This window comes from Terrapene carolina, unplaced genomic scaffold, assembly GCF_002925995.2.
Source record: "Terrapene carolina triunguis isolate 2854851 unplaced genomic scaffold, T_m_triunguis-2.0 Scaffold95, whole genome shotgun sequence".
Taxonomy (NCBI): domain Eukaryota; kingdom Metazoa; phylum Chordata; order Testudines; family Emydidae; genus Terrapene; species Terrapene triunguis.
Window position 1 is genome coordinate 32,437,900 of NW_020664446.1, and position 17,123 is coordinate 32,455,022.

The 17,123-nt window shown below is 40.7% G+C and overlaps 1 protein-coding gene across 1 annotated transcript in view; it reads left to right on the forward strand.

The window, feature by feature from the left end:
* Nucleotides 1-17,123, forward strand: part of PLCE1 (phospholipase C epsilon 1) — a 292,755-nt gene that overhangs the window by 233,347 nt on the left and 42,285 nt on the right. The window contains exons 16-25 of the mRNA XM_026650913.2: nt 4,076-4,198; nt 4,297-4,433; nt 5,291-5,529; nt 6,436-6,497; nt 6,592-6,757; nt 10,377-10,484; nt 11,246-11,362; nt 11,448-11,606; nt 13,077-13,206; nt 16,263-16,387. Coding sequence (XP_026506698.1) covers nt 4,076-4,198; nt 4,297-4,433; nt 5,291-5,529; nt 6,436-6,497; nt 6,592-6,757; nt 10,377-10,484; nt 11,246-11,362; nt 11,448-11,606; nt 13,077-13,206; nt 16,263-16,387 — 1,366 coding nt within the window. The remainder of the gene's footprint in view (nt 1-4,075; nt 4,199-4,296; nt 4,434-5,290; nt 5,530-6,435; nt 6,498-6,591; nt 6,758-10,376; nt 10,485-11,245; nt 11,363-11,447; nt 11,607-13,076; nt 13,207-16,262; nt 16,388-17,123) is intronic.

Genomic DNA, 17,123 nt, shown 5'->3' on the forward strand with positions numbered 1-17,123 from the left:
AACTTAGAACATAGAGAAATAAAATAAAAATAATCCAGTATAAATTATTAGTTCTTCTTCATCTTCCTCTTATCCCATCAGCTGGGCTCAGGTCATCATGCCAGCATCAGTCACCTTCATCTGTCTGAGGTGGCACTACAGTTCACCTGCTTACCATGTTTGGTGCAATCCATCTACGCTTCCTCAGTTTTCCTCAGGGTCTGTTTCCTACCACCTTCTTCTGCCATGCTATTTTCACCAGGTCCCCTTCATTCATCCTCTGCATGTGTCCAAACCAGTGAAGTTGTGCTTCCTGGATTTTGTCAGCCACATCATGAACATTGACTTCCATCCTAATACTTTCATTTCAGAATCTCTCTATTCATGTAATTCATCTTATGGCATGAAGACATCTCATCTCAAACACTTGTAGGCATTTTGAACCTGCCATCTCTTTGTAGCACATGCTTCTCACCAAGCAGCATTGTGGGGTACACCATTGTTCTGTTTAATTGTGCTTTCAGTCTCAGTGGCATGTGCTTATCATACACTGCCCCTGAGGTGTTATTCCACATTCTTCCAGAACTCCCCAGTCTCGACTGTATATCATGTTCAAGCTTGCCATCTTCCATGACTCAGCCACCAAAGTACTTGAACTGGTCAGTCTGGTTTAGTTTCACTCCATTAATCTCTGTGTCCAGTTTCCCTGTGGCACCCAGATGACCACAATCTTAGTCATGCTCATTTTCATCCTATGCCAGTTTAGTTGGTCAGACTACTGGCTTACTATTTCCTGTAGATCTTCTTTTGAGGATGCCCTTATTACTGTGTCGTCTACATATAGCAACTTCTCGCCTTTTCCGATTGGGATCTTCCTGCTGACATAGTCCAGCAATATGATAAACAACAGCAGACGTAGGGATGACCCCTGGTGCAGTACGATTTTCACTTCAGAAGGACTTGTCATTCAAAAACATATTTACATCACTGTTTTAGGTGATCTATATAGGGCATTCACCATAGTTATTAAATCCTCAGACACTCCATGTTTCTTCAGCCCAGGTGAGAACATCCTTTTATCCACTTTATTGTATGCTTTTTCTAGGTTTATAAAAGCCCAGAAGTTATCTAGTACAAGTTAATATTATTATTTATACTACAACACAAACTACAACTACAAACTTGTAATCTCATCAAAAAGAAATATCTAGTTAGTTTGACAACCTATATTTTCCATAGCACATGTTAATTGGCATTAATTATATTATCCTCTTTTAATTTTTATTCATCAAGACCAATATCAACCATTCCATAATTTTGCCCAGGATTGATGTCAAGGTGACAGGCCTATATTTATCCAGGTAACCCTGTTTACACTTTTAAAATATTGGAACAACATTAATTTTCTGCCAATCCTCTGGAACTTCCCCAGTGTTCGAAGACTTATTGAAAATCATCAGTAACAGTTCAGAGAACTTCTTGGACAGCTCTTTAAAAACTCGTGGATTTAAGTTATGTGGACCAGCTGAGTTAAAAATATCTAACTTTAGTAGTTGCTGTTCAACATCCTCTTGAGTTGGAATGGAAAGTATTTCATCATCATCATATGATATCAATACATCATGTAAATTTTTCACAAATACAGAACAGAAATATTTATTGAACACCTCTGCCTTTTTTTAACACTTTTGACCACAGATTTCTCCTTATGTCCTTTTGCTTCCTTAATACAAATTAGAAGTTAGGAGTTGAAGAAAACTGATAAAGTGCTAACAGCTTCTCCTTTTTTCCATTTGTTATATATTGGGGTGGTTTATTATTAATTATTATTATTATTATTGTATAGCTGTTTTCAAATCCCCTCTGAGCCAGGTTGTTTTTAACCAATGTAGCCGCCTTTCTCAATTGTTAGACTCTGGGTTTTAGGCATCTAGTAACATGTTCTTAAACAGTTCTCAATTGTCTTTCACATTTTTCTGTTTAAATTCTCTCTCACAGCCTATTTGGTTCATAATTGTTTTCAGCTTGTGAAATTGGCCTTTTTAAAGCACCAGGTATATATATTATTGGTTTTGTTTCTGTTTGGACTTAATAAAAAGTAATCAAGTCACGATCACTTACACCTAAGCAACCACTTATTTTTAGTACTGTGAACATTCCTCAATTCACACTCAGGAGGTTCTACTCTGCTTTCCCTTCCCTTAATCCATGTGGGTGAAGGAGGGAAGCCTGTGATACCTTGTTCTGTTGTGGTACCAAGGCCCAGACGTTTCACGAGCTTGATGCACCTTAAATCAGGACATGATAAAGTTAGCTGGCTATTGTAAGATTTGGCGCCTGCAGCCAAGTGTCATAAAAACAGTCTCCAGTTTGTTCCATCTTCATCACGCCAGTGCAACCCAAGAACTGAATGTTTATTTGAATGGTCAGAAGGTGAAGCATGAAGTAGAATCTGTCTATCTAGGTGTGACCTTAGACCACACACTGAGTTACCATGCCCACCTGAAGAAGACAGCAGCTAAAGTTAAGACACGCAACAATCTTCTTAGCAAACTGGCAGGTTCATGGGGTGCTCGTGCTCCAACTTTGCAGACGTCAGCTCTTGCTACCTCATATTCGGTGGCGGAGTACTGAGCACCTGTTTGAAGTTGATCATCACACACCAAACTGGTGGATACACAGTTATATGCCACCATGCGTATCATCTCCGGCACCCTGCGTCCGACTCCACTCCCATGGCTTCCAGTTCTGAGCAATATTGCTCCTCCTCAAATCAGACGAGAGGTTGCCACTGGCAAGTTACTGGAAAAAGTACGCGCCAACTCAAGCCTGCCGCTGCACAATGACCTTTTTAAACCACCAGCTGCATGTTTGCCGTCAAGTCTCCCATTATGGTCTCATCTGCCACGCCAGGATGTTAGGGCGGAAACACTCTGGCGAGAGGAATGGATATCTGTTATAATCCCCAACCAGTCCCTCGTCGCTGACCCCACAATTTGCCTGCTTGGGTTTGACCTGCCCTGTCACCAGTGGTCCCTGTTGAACAGGTTCTGGACTGGGCAAGGTCTCTGCACAGCTAACCAGTATCGCTGGGGCTTTCATGACAGTCCTTTGTGCAGCTGTGGCGCAACACAGACGATGATGCACATTGTCGATGAATGCCTGCTGACTAGATTCAGCGGTGGCCTAGAAGAACTGCATCATGCCACTGAATATGCCATTGCTTGGCTAGATGACTATGCATACGCTAAATAAATTTGAGGAGGAGGGTGCCCCAAATGGTAATTCTTCCTTACAAGAGACCAGGCCTGAATGGAAAAGTGGGGCCGCCATGGCTTAGTTTCTCTCTGTGCCACTGCTGATATTCCTGGCTGTTTCTTGGGAAGCCCAGGCTGCTTCTGGGGACTGGCTCTATCCCTGTTCCCTCCATTCCATGTGACCAGGGAAATACGGGGGGGCTAAAGTCTGTGTCACCTGCTGGAATCGGCAGGCAGGGAGCTCCCTACTGGGCATCTCTCTGCCTCACCGATGCGCCCAGCTGTTGGAGATGTCCAAATGTGACACATTTATTTCCTGCATATAATCCAGAAAGAATAATTTATTTATTATGCTAGCATTATACCTTAAGGAATTCTGTAAGTTTCCAGCATGCTTCCCATTTTAATTGTCTTGCTGGTAAAATACTAAAAGCAAACTTCTTGTGATCCTCCTAAACAGCAGGACATATTTCTTTTAGGCTTCACGCTATAGCAATAGTAGGATTATTTTGTTACATGAAAAAAAATAAAACTCGGTTTGTGCCTATTTAAATTAGATTCTTCTATGCATGGAAAGTTTTCAATAGAATTTCTTTATTTGCTTTGGCAAAGTTTGCAGTGGTCTTTAGGGAAATGAGTGGCCAGTATGAAATACAGAATCAAAGTACAAACTCTGATTGCATCCACTAAGAAGTATTGTTTTGTTTCCTTCTTTCAAATATTGATATTAAATATATTAAAGAAAACCTAGAATAGATCTTTAGTGCAATGCTGCCTAATATTTCACAATCTGTGGAAGTTAAATATAAGAAAATAACAATAATCTCATTTTGTTTTAGTACTTGGAGCAGCAGTAGCTGGCATGGCCGAGTCAAAGGAGGATTGAAGGGGTTTCAGACCTTTATGGTTTCCGATAGTAATATGAGTTTTGTTGAGTTTGTAGAGCTCTTCAAGTCTTTCAGGTAAAATCTATTTGACTAATCACATTCATCACATCAAAGTTAGTAAAAATCTATTTTAAGAAAAAAAGCACAAAGTGAATATTCTTCCTGTATCCTAGTGTTCGAAGCCGCAAGGATCTTAAAGACCTCTTTGATGTCTATGCTGTACCCTGCAATCGATCAGGTTCTGATTCTACTCCACTTTATACTAATCTGAAAATTGATGAGAACACCAGTGGACTCCAACCTGATTTAGGTTTGTTAAATTTAATTTCAGCAAGAAAATAACACTTTAGAGAACTGAACTATTTTAATTATTGGCATTGTAAAAAAATCCTGTTGAAGTGGGGGGCAGAATCAGGCTTACAATTGACAGTGAGTTAGAACCTTAACTAAAGGGTCACTACCACAGCTCCATAATAACAGTTCATCACATTCCATCCATACACAACTGGCTTAACTAATTTTAAGAGGTTTAAGAAGTTTAACACATTCAGAAAGTTTTATTTCACATAAGATTTATCAAAAGTGCATTTTATATATATATACACACACACACACCCCTCTACCCTGATATAATGCTGTCTTCGCAAGCCAAAAAATCTTACCGCATTATAGGTGAAACCGCATTATATTGAACTTGCTTTGATCCATCAGAGCGCACAGCCCCGCCGCCCCGGAGCGCTGCTTTACCACATTATATCCGAATTCGTGTTATATCGGGTCGCGTTATATCGGGTAGAGGTGTGTGTATATATATATTGTGTGTGTGTGTGTGTGTGTGTGTGTGTGTGTATGGAATACATGTCTCAGAATGAAAACTTCATGTATGGTCAAGTCAGTAATATAGAGCCAAATTCTGAAGAACTCACTCAACTCTCAATAAAGAAAGAGTTCCACTGATGTAAATAGGAATCTTGCCTGACTAAGTCTTGGCTAAGAATTTCAGGATTTGATCCATAGTTATTGAAAATTGATTTTTTCCAGTGAATACAATTTTAATTCCTTTGAATAATTCAGTGTGGTATGAATAATAGAATAGTACTCGCCTAATTTATCTCCAGGTGATAAAATGAAACTCCTCAAATATTTATGTTCATATTTATCTTTTAGATTTATTGACCAGGAATGTATCAGATCTGGGTTTGTTCATTAATAGTAGACAGCAACTATCAGAAAACCAGAGACAGATATCTGATGCCATTGCTGCTGCTAGCATTGTAACTAATGGTACTGGAGTAGAAAGCACATCACTGGGAATATTTGGAGTGGGCATCCAGCAACTCAATGACTTCTTAGTGAATTGCCAAGGTGAACACTTCACCTACGATGAAATCCTCAGTATTATCCAGGTCTGTAATATAAATATTTTGCAATGCATCTATTCATTCTATAGGGGTTTTTGTTTCCTCCTTTTTTTTTTCCTGCACGTGTTCTTTCTCTGGCCAGTCTCCAGAACTGTACCTACTGTATCACCTATATGGAGATTGGATTTCCTCCTGTGGAACCACTGCCAATTCTGTTCCCTCAGTGTACCCAATAGTCCTATTCCATGAGATCAATGTTTCATTTCTATAATGTGTCGTACCTCCATTGAATATGGACAGAATGATCCAAGTTGAGTTTTGTATCCATTGTGTTATAAAAATTGAATGTCTAGCTACCATAATGTAAATTTTGAGTCCTTTTTATTTTTGTCTAATGTAATCCAAAATTAAGTCTGTACTCTACAGGGTTTAACAAAACTGTCAAAACATTTTGAACAGTTCAGATGTTAGGCAAGTATGTGCAATATACGGTACATTTACAGCAAGGTTAAAAAATCAGGATGTCTAGTGAACTTCAGAATGACACTTCATTATTCTATATGTTTTTTTTATACAAGTTGATGTGTTGTTGAACACTGGTAAATAAATACAAATAGTTATTTCCTTTTAGATGATGGCACTGAGTATTATATATAAGAATAAGAACATGCATGATTTTAAATAATAATCTAGATCAACATTCTACATTTGTAAGCTCTGCAGTATTATTAATTTTATATATTTAGTGACTTTGCTAACTCCTATAACTATTATCAATATAGTGAAGACACTTCTGAATGATATTCAGACTGCATACAGTTTTCAAATGCCAGCTCATTAGTTTGATGTACAAATTACACTGTAAAAAATGAATTAAAGCCTTTTACCTAAAGCATGTGATACATATTTCTTTTGATCAAAATGATGTTATTCTCTTACTGTTTCTTACAGAAATTTGAACCCAGCGTCCATATGTGCCAGCAGGGGCTACTGTCATTTGAAGGATTTGCAAGGTAATTAGCCACGTATGACGTTAACGTACACGTGATGTTATTTGTGCGCATTTTGCTAAATATTCGTCACAAACTATTATTTCTGCACCTTTAGGTTTTTGATGGACAAAGACAATTTTGCCTCAAAAAATGATGAGTCACAAGAGAATATTGAAGAGTTACAACTACCGCTGTCATATTATTACATTGAGTCTTCACACAATACATACCTCACAGGCCATCAGCTTAAAGGAGAATCATCAGTAGAACTTTACAGCCAGGTATACAGAATTATATCATTGCATAGTTTTCAGCATGAACTTGTTTGTTTAACTAAGAAGTCACAGAAACATGGCCTTTTTGCTTTGAAAACCCAAATGTTCTGAACCCCTGCTTGTAAAATGTAGGAAAACATGATGTGTGGGAAAGCTGCCTGTGTGCACAGTTGTGTTCAAATGCTTTTACTAAGGCAAAAAATGGGTTTAGTTTGAGATTCATAGCATTTAGACACTAGTCATTCTGACCTAACTTACTAAAATTAGACTTTCCCACAGGAAAGACTGATCTAATATGTTAGTTCATTTAAATGTCAAAGACACCATTCAGATATTGTACATTGTACTGAAAAGACAAATTTCTAATGAAAACATCACTCCTGACAATATACTTCTAGGAATATTATACTATTTATCTGACCCTGTGTCTAATTGGTGATGAACCTGGAAAGACTGATTTCTCTCTATGGGTTTTGGGTCTATATTTTTGATATGTGTATTCAACAAATGTTACAGAAAACATCAAACTTCCTGTGATTGGGATTTTTATTATTCACCATGTTAAAGAGAAATCCATTCAAGTGTGACAGGCTCACACAAGGTCCTCTGTGCTACTTCAGCCCTTTGTTTATGTGTTTGGAAGTGGGGAGGTGGACTGTGTGTGAGAAAGTCATGAGTAAAGTGGCTGCATAGTGGTGCTGTGGAGTAGGTTTCTGTGACAGCCTCCCACAGGATGGCAGTGTTGGGGGAGGTAGGGTAGGGATCCATTGTCCGTAACACCCAAAGTGATGTGAAGGAGCTGCAGGCACTCTTTCAGCAGTGTGTAGGCTAAAATAATGGTCCATAAGGTGAGATGGGAACACTATTGCAGCCCTGTTCTCCTGGGTGGGGTGAGGGTGCCCCCTCCACTGACATAATGTACTTCCATTGTCTAAGGCTCTGAGCAGGATAAGTGAATTTCACCCTAATCATATATGTACTTTACCTGAAGTTATACTGATTCCAGAAAGCTTTACTTCCAATAAAAAGTTGTAGCCGAGAAGGCTCTCTTGCAGTGGCCCTCCTCCATCCTGGAGAAAATATCTGTTTAAATACCCACTTGTTTCTGCAGGCAGGAAGATGTAAATATTTCTCTCCCAGTGTAAGCTGCTGGCCCTTTAAGGGACACTTTTTGCAACTGTGATAGGGTGTCTTGCCTTTATGGGCTGGAGAGTTTGGGGCTATCCAATCCTGATAAGAGGCAAACCTGGGTTGGATCAGGTGATTCCTTATAAAGGGCAGCAGATGGTTACAGTGAAGGGGGAAGCTCAGGGAACTGCAGGAAGAAATGAAGGCAGTCAGGCTTCTGCAGTGACGACCTTGATACCAGGGGGTTTGGAAGCCAGAGACATATAATTCCAGCAAAGTAGGGCCTGGGGGTGGCCTGCTAAAGCAGGAAAATTTCTAGGCAAGAAGGCCTGGTAATAGGGTGAATTGGAGACTGCTGTGAGTGAGCAGGCTCCAGCAGAAAGACCTGGGACATGGGGTTTCCCTACTGAGGGTATGTCTACTCAGCAGAAAAAGACCCACAGCAATAAGTCTTGGAGCCCCAATCAACTGAAACGCAGTAAGGGGAAGGGTCTCAGACCCTAGGCTCCAGCCCGAGCCCAAATGTCTACACTGCTATTTTTAGCCCCATAACACAAGGCCGAGTCAGTTAACCTGGGCTCTGAAACTTGCTGCTGTGGTTTTTTGTTTTGTTTTGTTTTGTTTTGTGTGTAGTTGTAGCCCGAGACTACAGGCAGGAAAAGCCTGGGAGTGACCTGACGAGGGTAAAACTGATGCACTGTGTTTTCAGACTTTGAGTTTTATCTTGGAGATTTATTTATGTGAATAAACTCAAACCCCCTTAGAAGGGTGATGAATGGACAAGAAAGCCCTAAGTAGAGATCGTTTAAGAAGACTTTTGAGGGAGAAATTGTTAGCAGAGCATCACAGAGGTACCCTGGGCCTAGGGTTGCCAACTTTCTAATTTCAGGAAACCGAACACCCTTGCCCCGCCCCTTCCCTGAGACCCCACCCCCAGTCACTTCATCCCCCCTCCTCCAACACTCACTTGCTCATTTTCACCAGGCTGGGGCAAGGGATTGGGGTGCGGGAGGGGGTGAGGGCTCCGGCTGGGAGTGTGGGCTCTAGGGTGGGGCTGGGGGTGAGGGGTTTGGGATGCAGGAGGGGGCTCCAGACTGGGGCCAAGGGATTCAGAGTGTGCTCTGAGCTGTGGCAGGAGGTTGGGGCGCAGGAGGAGGTTCGGGGTGTGGGCTCCGGGAAACTCTGCCTGGTGGGTTTGCAGGGGCTCCGGCAGGTGCTTTTGTTAGGCGGCCCCTTAAATAGCAGATGCACCAGTGCTGCCCTGGCTTTTCCTGGATCTCAGAGGCTGTTCTATTTGCCATGAATCCTGGACACACAGCTCGGCCAGCACACCGAGGACAAAAGTTTTTCCTGTTCTCTGGAATGCGGGGCGGGGGAATGCTGCCCCTGGCTCGCTGCACCCCCAGCGTAGCCCAAATCACAGCAGCTCTAGAGAGAGCGCTGCTGCAGGCCCCCTCCGTCTCCCCCTGCCGTTTGCAGTGACCCCCCAGCCTGGCCGTTGGCTGGGGCCTCATGCCCAACTGCTGCCCGACTCTGCTGGGACCCGTTCCCGGGGAGAGCAGCCCAACTTTAGCCCCATGCTTCTGCACAGCCCATTCACCCTGGGAGGAGACTGACCAGCTGGGTGCAGCTGGTTGCATGGTCCCAAGACAAGCCCGGTGCAGCAGCCCCCGTGGAGCAGGCTACTGGGCCTGGGGCAGGCGGTTGCAGCTTGCCCTGGCCCCCTTCCCTGCCGCCGGCTGCATGCAGGCCCTGGGGAGCTGGGCCTACTCCGCTCCCACCAACCGGGGAGCAGCAGGCCGGGCAGGGAGAGGGCTGAAGGTACTTCCTAAAGGCCACAATGCCCGCTCTGCAGGGAGCCCCCGGCCATCACGGTGGCTGCTGCCCAGGGTTAACCTTGCTGGCCTCAGCCTGCAGCCGGGTGCCTTTCCCAGGCCTTCCGCTGGGATCCGCCCTCTGCCCACTAGGGCTCGCACCGCCCATGAGCTCCACAGAAAGAACTACTGCAGGCCCCCTCCTCACCTGCTGCCGCTGTCTGGACTTTTAATGGCCCGGTCAGCAGTGCTGACCAGAGCCGCCAGGGACCCTTTTCGACTGGGCATTCCTATCTGGGGCATTCCTTTTCAACTGGGCATTTCTATCTGGGGCACGAGGAGCTGCATGGGAGGCAGCTGACCCCACTCAGCAACCAAATTCCCATTCTCTCTGCCTCCAGCAGCAATGCTGGTAGCTTCTGAAATTTCTTTCTATTTCTAATAGGAACCTTTCTTTTTAATTCTTGCTTTCTAATATTCTTCATTTTCCTGCTCTCTCTCTCTCTGTGTGGGATCCAATTGTTTGGGATAGTAGCTTCCATGGTTTCCTTTCACACCACAATAAAGTAGCTTTCATGGGCAGCAACTTCCCCCAGCTGCCATTTAGCATTGCAACCCCTTTTCTCTCTTTGTTTTTGTACAGTTGCTTTTCACATGGGATCTATTATTCATTTGTGTTACAGGTTCTCTTACAAGGCTGTAGGAGTGTGGAATTAGACTGCTGGGATGGTGATGATGGGATGCCTATCATTTATCATGGACATACACTCACTACTAAGATCCCTTTTAAGGTATATTGACAATTTCTTGCAGAAAATATAAATTAATCAAGAAAGAAGTTTAATAACTTGTTCACTTGTATGAAGATACCAGTTTATGAAGCAACAATTATCCTTCTAGAAGAAAACAAGTCACCAAGGGTTTGTGTACACTGCAATTAGACACCCGTGGCTGGCTTGTGCCAGCTGATGTGGGCTTGTGGGGCTCATGCTAAAGGGGCTGTTTAACTGCGGTGTAGACATTCAGGTTTGGGCTACAGCCTGAGCTCTGGGACCCTCCCACCTCGCAGGGTCCTAGGGCCTAGGCCCCAGCGTGTGGATATGTCTACATTGCACATGGGAGCGTTCTTCCCAACACGGGTAGACAGGCACATGCTAGCAATGTTCAAGCTAGCACACTACAAATAGAAGAGTAGCCAGGGGTAGCACAGGCAGCAGCTTGAGCTAGCCACCTGAGTACAAACATGCCTGGACCCTCAGGTACGTACTCGGATGACTAGGCCAAGCTGCGGCCCATGCAACCTCAGCTACACTGCTATTTTTACTGTGTGTTAGCTCAAGCAGAACTAGCGTGTGTCTGTCTGCCCGTGCTGGAAAGCACAATCTCAGATGCAATGCAGACAACCCTAAATGGAATAGCAACAGACAATATAAAGTCATATTGTATTTTGAATCATGGAATCAAAACTTGGAAATAATCAACTATAAATATTTTATGCTTTTCAAATTAGAGAATTCTAACTCTTGTAACAGTTACATTTTGGTTCTTATAGGATGTAGTTGAAGCTATTGATCGCAGTGCCTTTATCACCTCTGATATGCCAATCATCATATCTATAGAGAACCACTGTTCATTGCCTCAGCAACGCAAGATGGCTGAAATTTTTAAGGTTAGTCATAGTGTATTATATTATTCAGAGTGCATGGCTGGGGATTTTGTTTTTCATGATATCTCACATATTCTCAATATTTCAGAATGTATTTGGAGATAAGCTGGTAACTAAGTTTTTATTTGAGAGTGACTTCTCTGATGATCCAATGCTCCCTTCACCGGACCAACTGAGAAGAAAAGTGCTGCTGAAAAACAAAAAACTCAAAGCCCATCAAACTCCAGTGGATATTTTAAAACAAAAGGTAAATTATTTCCCTAACAAACATTCTGAGATTTAAGTTGTGGTTTGGAAACAAACAATAGTAGTTAAAGTTTTGCCAATGTAACATGGACAACAGAACCAGTCTAATGCACACTGGGAAATCCATTGTGGATTATATATCAACATAATATAAATATATATAATTACAAAAATACTTGGTTTATTTTCATGTTTTTTAGTTTTAATTATGATACGTAGTAAGCACAATGTAGTATATTTGGTAAAAGTAATGTAGTCTTACCAAACACCTCGCTAATAAATGTTTGCTCAGAAATGGGGAGAGACCACCTCAAGGTTTTTGTGTGTGTGCATTTTGTTTTGTAATATTTTGTTGTATTTTTGGATTTAGCAAAGTTCTGCTGTATTTTTACCATATTCAAGCCAGGTGCTTTAAACAAATATTTTTTTTCTCTTGTTACCAATTGATTTCATTTCATGGCAGAATTTTACCATTTTTATTATACTGTATTTCCATATGATAGGTAGAAAATTTTCCTGAAATATGTAGTAGTTCTTAATATTTATGTATATATCCTTTTGTGACATCTCCTCCATCTTTTAATTTTTGCAATGAATGTAATGCTCTTACAGAAGTTGGAGTTTTCTCTTTACAAGAAAATCGAGTGCCATGTGAGCAACAACAATGCAAGCTTCCTTTACATTACAATCCCTTTTATTTTAATCTATACAGCTCAGCCCGTCCTTCATTTTTTCCACAGGGACTGAACAATAACTGTGTTCCAGTTACCAACGGCTTGGAATTAATGGCAAACATCCCATGTAGTGAAATGGATTATTTAGTGGGAACTGGACTTTTTCAAAAGTGTGATCTTATCTATAGATCCACAATGACTCCCTTTTCACTTTGGGTAAATGTAAGCCCAGTAAATAATCCAAAAAGCTGGACAATTATATATGATTCACAGTCAGATCTTCCTTGAAATTCTAGTTTATTAACAACTCCTGTAATGCAGGTATCAATGTTACATGGATTTTCAGAGATTACAGTAGGAGATTTAAAACCATTCATGGAATCATAGTTAACAGTAAATAAACTATTTTGGGAGATGAGAGGAATTTTGGGGCTTCTGTACACAGGAAAGTTTCACCAGTCAACCACTATAGTTAAACCATTAACTCCCTGTATGTTTTTTGGATTTTTTTGTTTTGTCTAAATTGATTCCAAAGTGCCATAAACTAAACCATAAACTCTTATATTGGACTAACAATGGGCACATGGGGATTTATACCTGTGTAGCTACAGATGCTTAAATTCACTCTTCACTTTTTACTGGTATAACCTTCCCATGTAGACAAGCCTTTAGAATAGCTATTTTTCCTCCTATAAAAACAGGACTCTGAACAGATACATATGAATAAGAATATTATAAATAGAACTTTTTTGCTGTTTCAGTATTTGAGAGCTTTAAATATTATTTTAATGCTGTAGGCTCACCAACTGGCATACATGCAAGCCCAGGCCAGTAATGGTGGCAATGCTGGTAACCCCACCACTAATAATGAAGAGGAGGAGGATGAAGAGGATGAATATGACTATGACTATGAATCTCTCTCTGATGGTAAAGAAATATATATTTCAATGCTGTATTTAGAGAATTCTTGGTTTATAAAGTTTCTCCATACTTATGACTGACTTTAACTGTTTAAATTTGCTTCAGTTAGAATAGATCAAACAAGATGTAGTGAGACATTTGCATGAGAAAATTAGGCTGTTCCACATTTTATGTATTTGTTACTATATAATCTAGTATCACTTATAATGAGTGATAACATATTCATTCTAAATTACATCAAAGTACTAGTGTATATAAATGAATTACAAAGAACTGTATTTTACATAAACCCTGTTTTCTTTGAGGGTTTTAACACCTCAGAGATCATGCATTCTTCATATTAATTCCTTTTCCCTAAGGGCTGAAGAGTGGCCTGGCTTGTGCAGTGGTATAAGGAGGTAAGGGGGCATAAGGCATTCCCTTACCGTCTTGCCGTACGCTTCATAGATAGCAGCACAGGAGGGGAAGCAGGCTTTGCAGAGCCACTACAACCCATGGCCTACACAAACGGGCAGGGAGTGGGCAGATCCTTGGCTCCATCTCCCAAGAGCTCCTGATAGCATAGATGTACCTGGGTGTCTGGTGGCCTACGTTGCACTGGGTATAGGCCTGGCAAAGTTTGCTCCCTCACTAGAGGAGTGGGGAAATTGTGAAGGAGATTTTGACTGTGTTCTTCCTGGACTGCTCATGGGGCAGGGCGAAATCACAGAGGCACTTGTTTAGGTCAGATCTTATAGTTACAATGTAGCCCTAAGTGTCCATATATGTTTGCAAGCATGCCATTGCTGTTGTTAATAAGTTAAACTAGTGATTTTTGTGCTAAGAGTTAAATCATGTTGCCAACATTCAAACAATTTTTCAGGGACAGTATTCAGAACAGGTGCAGAACATCCTTCTACTGAGCGCAGCATATACACTTGCAGTCTGTGGCCTGGACATGTTCCTGAAGTCGTCAGTGAAGTTACACTAGGAATGAATTGGCCCAAGACATTCAAAAGTGATGTTAGTTTCATAACTGATAACTGTCAGAAAATGTGTCATGTCAAGATACATCACAACTGGTAGCCAAATTCATACCACCCAGAGACCTGGCAAAAGAATAAAATATTTCATTTATTAAAACCTAAGGCCAGATAGTGCCTGGCCTTTACACAGGTGACCAAGTTTATGAAAGGCACAAAGCTCGACACTTCCTGTAGTGCCAGACTTGTGTTTAAGTGGCACAGCGAAATCTTTCACAAATGAAATTTATTTTGTTTCTCTGTTGGTGATGATGAAATTAACAAAATAAAATTTAATAAGGAGACTTAATGACTGCTTTGGATTTTCCTAAGATAAATATGAAAGTGGGTCAGATTTTGGTGCCTGCTCCATCGGCTTTGTGCTGTTCCAGCAGTACAAGATAGCTGGAAAGACTGCTTAATTGTCTACCTGAAGATTCTCCCTCTGTAGAAGAATCTTCAGGTGGCATATATGAAAATATGCTCTTCAAGTGCAGATGTTTCTTACATATTGGCCAGGAAGAAATTGCAAGTTGCCCACTGTAAGTTGTACTTGAAACATGTTCCGTTAGGAGAAGGCTGGAAAAATCTGAAATCAACAAACAATTGTGCACAGTGCAGTACAAAAAGTAACCTGTGGCATGCTTTACTGCTTTAATAAAATGGTTACACTGTTTGTTTGTTTTAACTATTATAATATTTGGCAGAACTAATCTAAATAATAATCATCTGAAAACTTTAGAAGATTTCAGTTTTATTTTCCTTTAGCAATGCTGTAGTTTTGCATAATGCTCATAGTTTTAAAATTGACACTTAATTTTCATTTTTTCTGGCTGTATTTCTTAATTTCCTTTACTCTTATCCCCTTTCTGACTCTGTTTTCCTGTAGCTGATGTCCTTAATGCTTCTCCTGCTCCTAACAGCAAGGAAGGTAAAAGCCATTTGGTTGAGCATTTTAACTGCATGAATTTCAGCACTGTGTCTCCAACTTGTTAAAAGTATATAGTATAAATATATGGTACACCTCTACCCCGATATAACGTGACCCGAAATAACACAAATTCGGATATAACTCGGTAAAGCAGTGCTCCGGGGGGGCGGGGCGGGGCTGCGCACTCTGGTGGATCAAAGCAAGTTCTATATAACGCAGTTTCATCTATAATGCGGTAAGATTTTTTGGCTCCCAAGGACAGCGTTATATCGAGGTAGAGGTGTACCTCCTTTGTATTAATTTAAAATGCATTCAAATGGTGTCATTATGCCTTATTTACTGGTCAGGTATCATTGGAAAGCTGCATATGAAACACTGTTTATGCATAAAGATACTGTGGTCCAAAAATTATATTTAATAAGCTACTGAGACACTTAGAAGGTTTATTTATTTACACACACACACACACACACACACACACACACACTGTATAGAGAGCCAGAGTAAACAAAAAATGTTTCCCATTGTGGCAGTTCTTCCATTCTTATAAATCACTCTGATTTGGGGAGCCAATCAGGGTAAGTCTCTAGCACGTACATGAGGCATTCTTTTTAATGGAGGAGAATGCCTCAAGCATATAGGAAGTGTGTGTATGTGAGTGGGGGCAGCATGAATCAAAGTCTGAAATGTGAAGATACCTTTTAAAATTACTGATTACTGACTAAACTATATTAACTGATAAACTTCTGCAATTCTTGAATATTCAAGAATAACACCTCTTAAATACTTTCGGTGGCAAGCCTTTGTTTCTTGATTTGCCAAAGAGGATGTGGAAATATTTTAACTCATATTTATTAAATGATTTTCTGGTTTTAATATCTACTGAACAAAAAAGACAGTGTAGAAGGTTTCATAGAAGAGCCACATGCTAACAAGAATCAATCCTTATTCTTAAAAAAGAATATTACCAATGAAGGAGAAATGCTTTAACCAGTAAATAAGTTATTTTTGCCAGTTGGTTATTCAGACATGTAACTAGGTCCTTTATCCAAAACAACTTGTAGTTGAAATAAAATTTGCAGTTAATTCTTGGCCTGCATATTGTTTATCTAAAATCAATTAATTTCTAGATAACATTCTGGAAGACCGACCTGAGACTAAATCATCCAGTGATAAACTGCAATTTGAATATAATGAAGAAACTGCCAAGAGAATAAAGAAGACTGATTGCATTACTTATAACAATAAAGGAAAGGTAGTACTTTTTTTTCCTCTCCCCCAAACCTTTTGACATGGATCCAGCTTCGAAAGGATTTGATTTGCTCAGGTGACTGAACCAACACATGGCAAATGCACTTTAATGTAGACAAATAACTGGAAGCAGGGAACCATCCTAGGGAAGATAAGGTAAATGCAACAAGCATCCAGGTCAAGAAAAGGATTCAGAGGTCATTGTGGACACAACGTTGAACTCATTAAACCAGTATGCAACAGCAGTAAAAATAAGCAAAGAAGTTTGTAGGCTGTGAGCCAGTGCCTACTGAAGTCAATGGGAGTCTTTCCACTGGCTTTAATGGGCATCAGATCAAGTCCCTAACCTTACTAGCAGAGAAAAATAGTATAAAACAAAAGAGTTGACTTTAATGGAAGGTTGTTGTTAAATTCCATCTGGATAATCTACACAGTGTTGGTTGGTTGTACTGTAGGTGGGAATATATTATTTATTAACTCATTAGCATGTGGTGGCAAAGTGACCTAATAAAGAACTCTAAAATATTAAAAAGATTGCTAAAGTTGATAAAAGGTAAGGGTTTCAAAAACATAATCTAAACTGAGTTCTGTTCTCAGTGAGGCTGTCCCCTGCTACATCCCTGCCCACTGCAGGAGACAGCCATGCTGCATCAGAGGAAGAATGGAGTCAGGAAGCATACTGTGACTCAGTCACAGTGGTTCCTTGGTCAGCTCCTGGCCAACACTGCTATTATGGATTG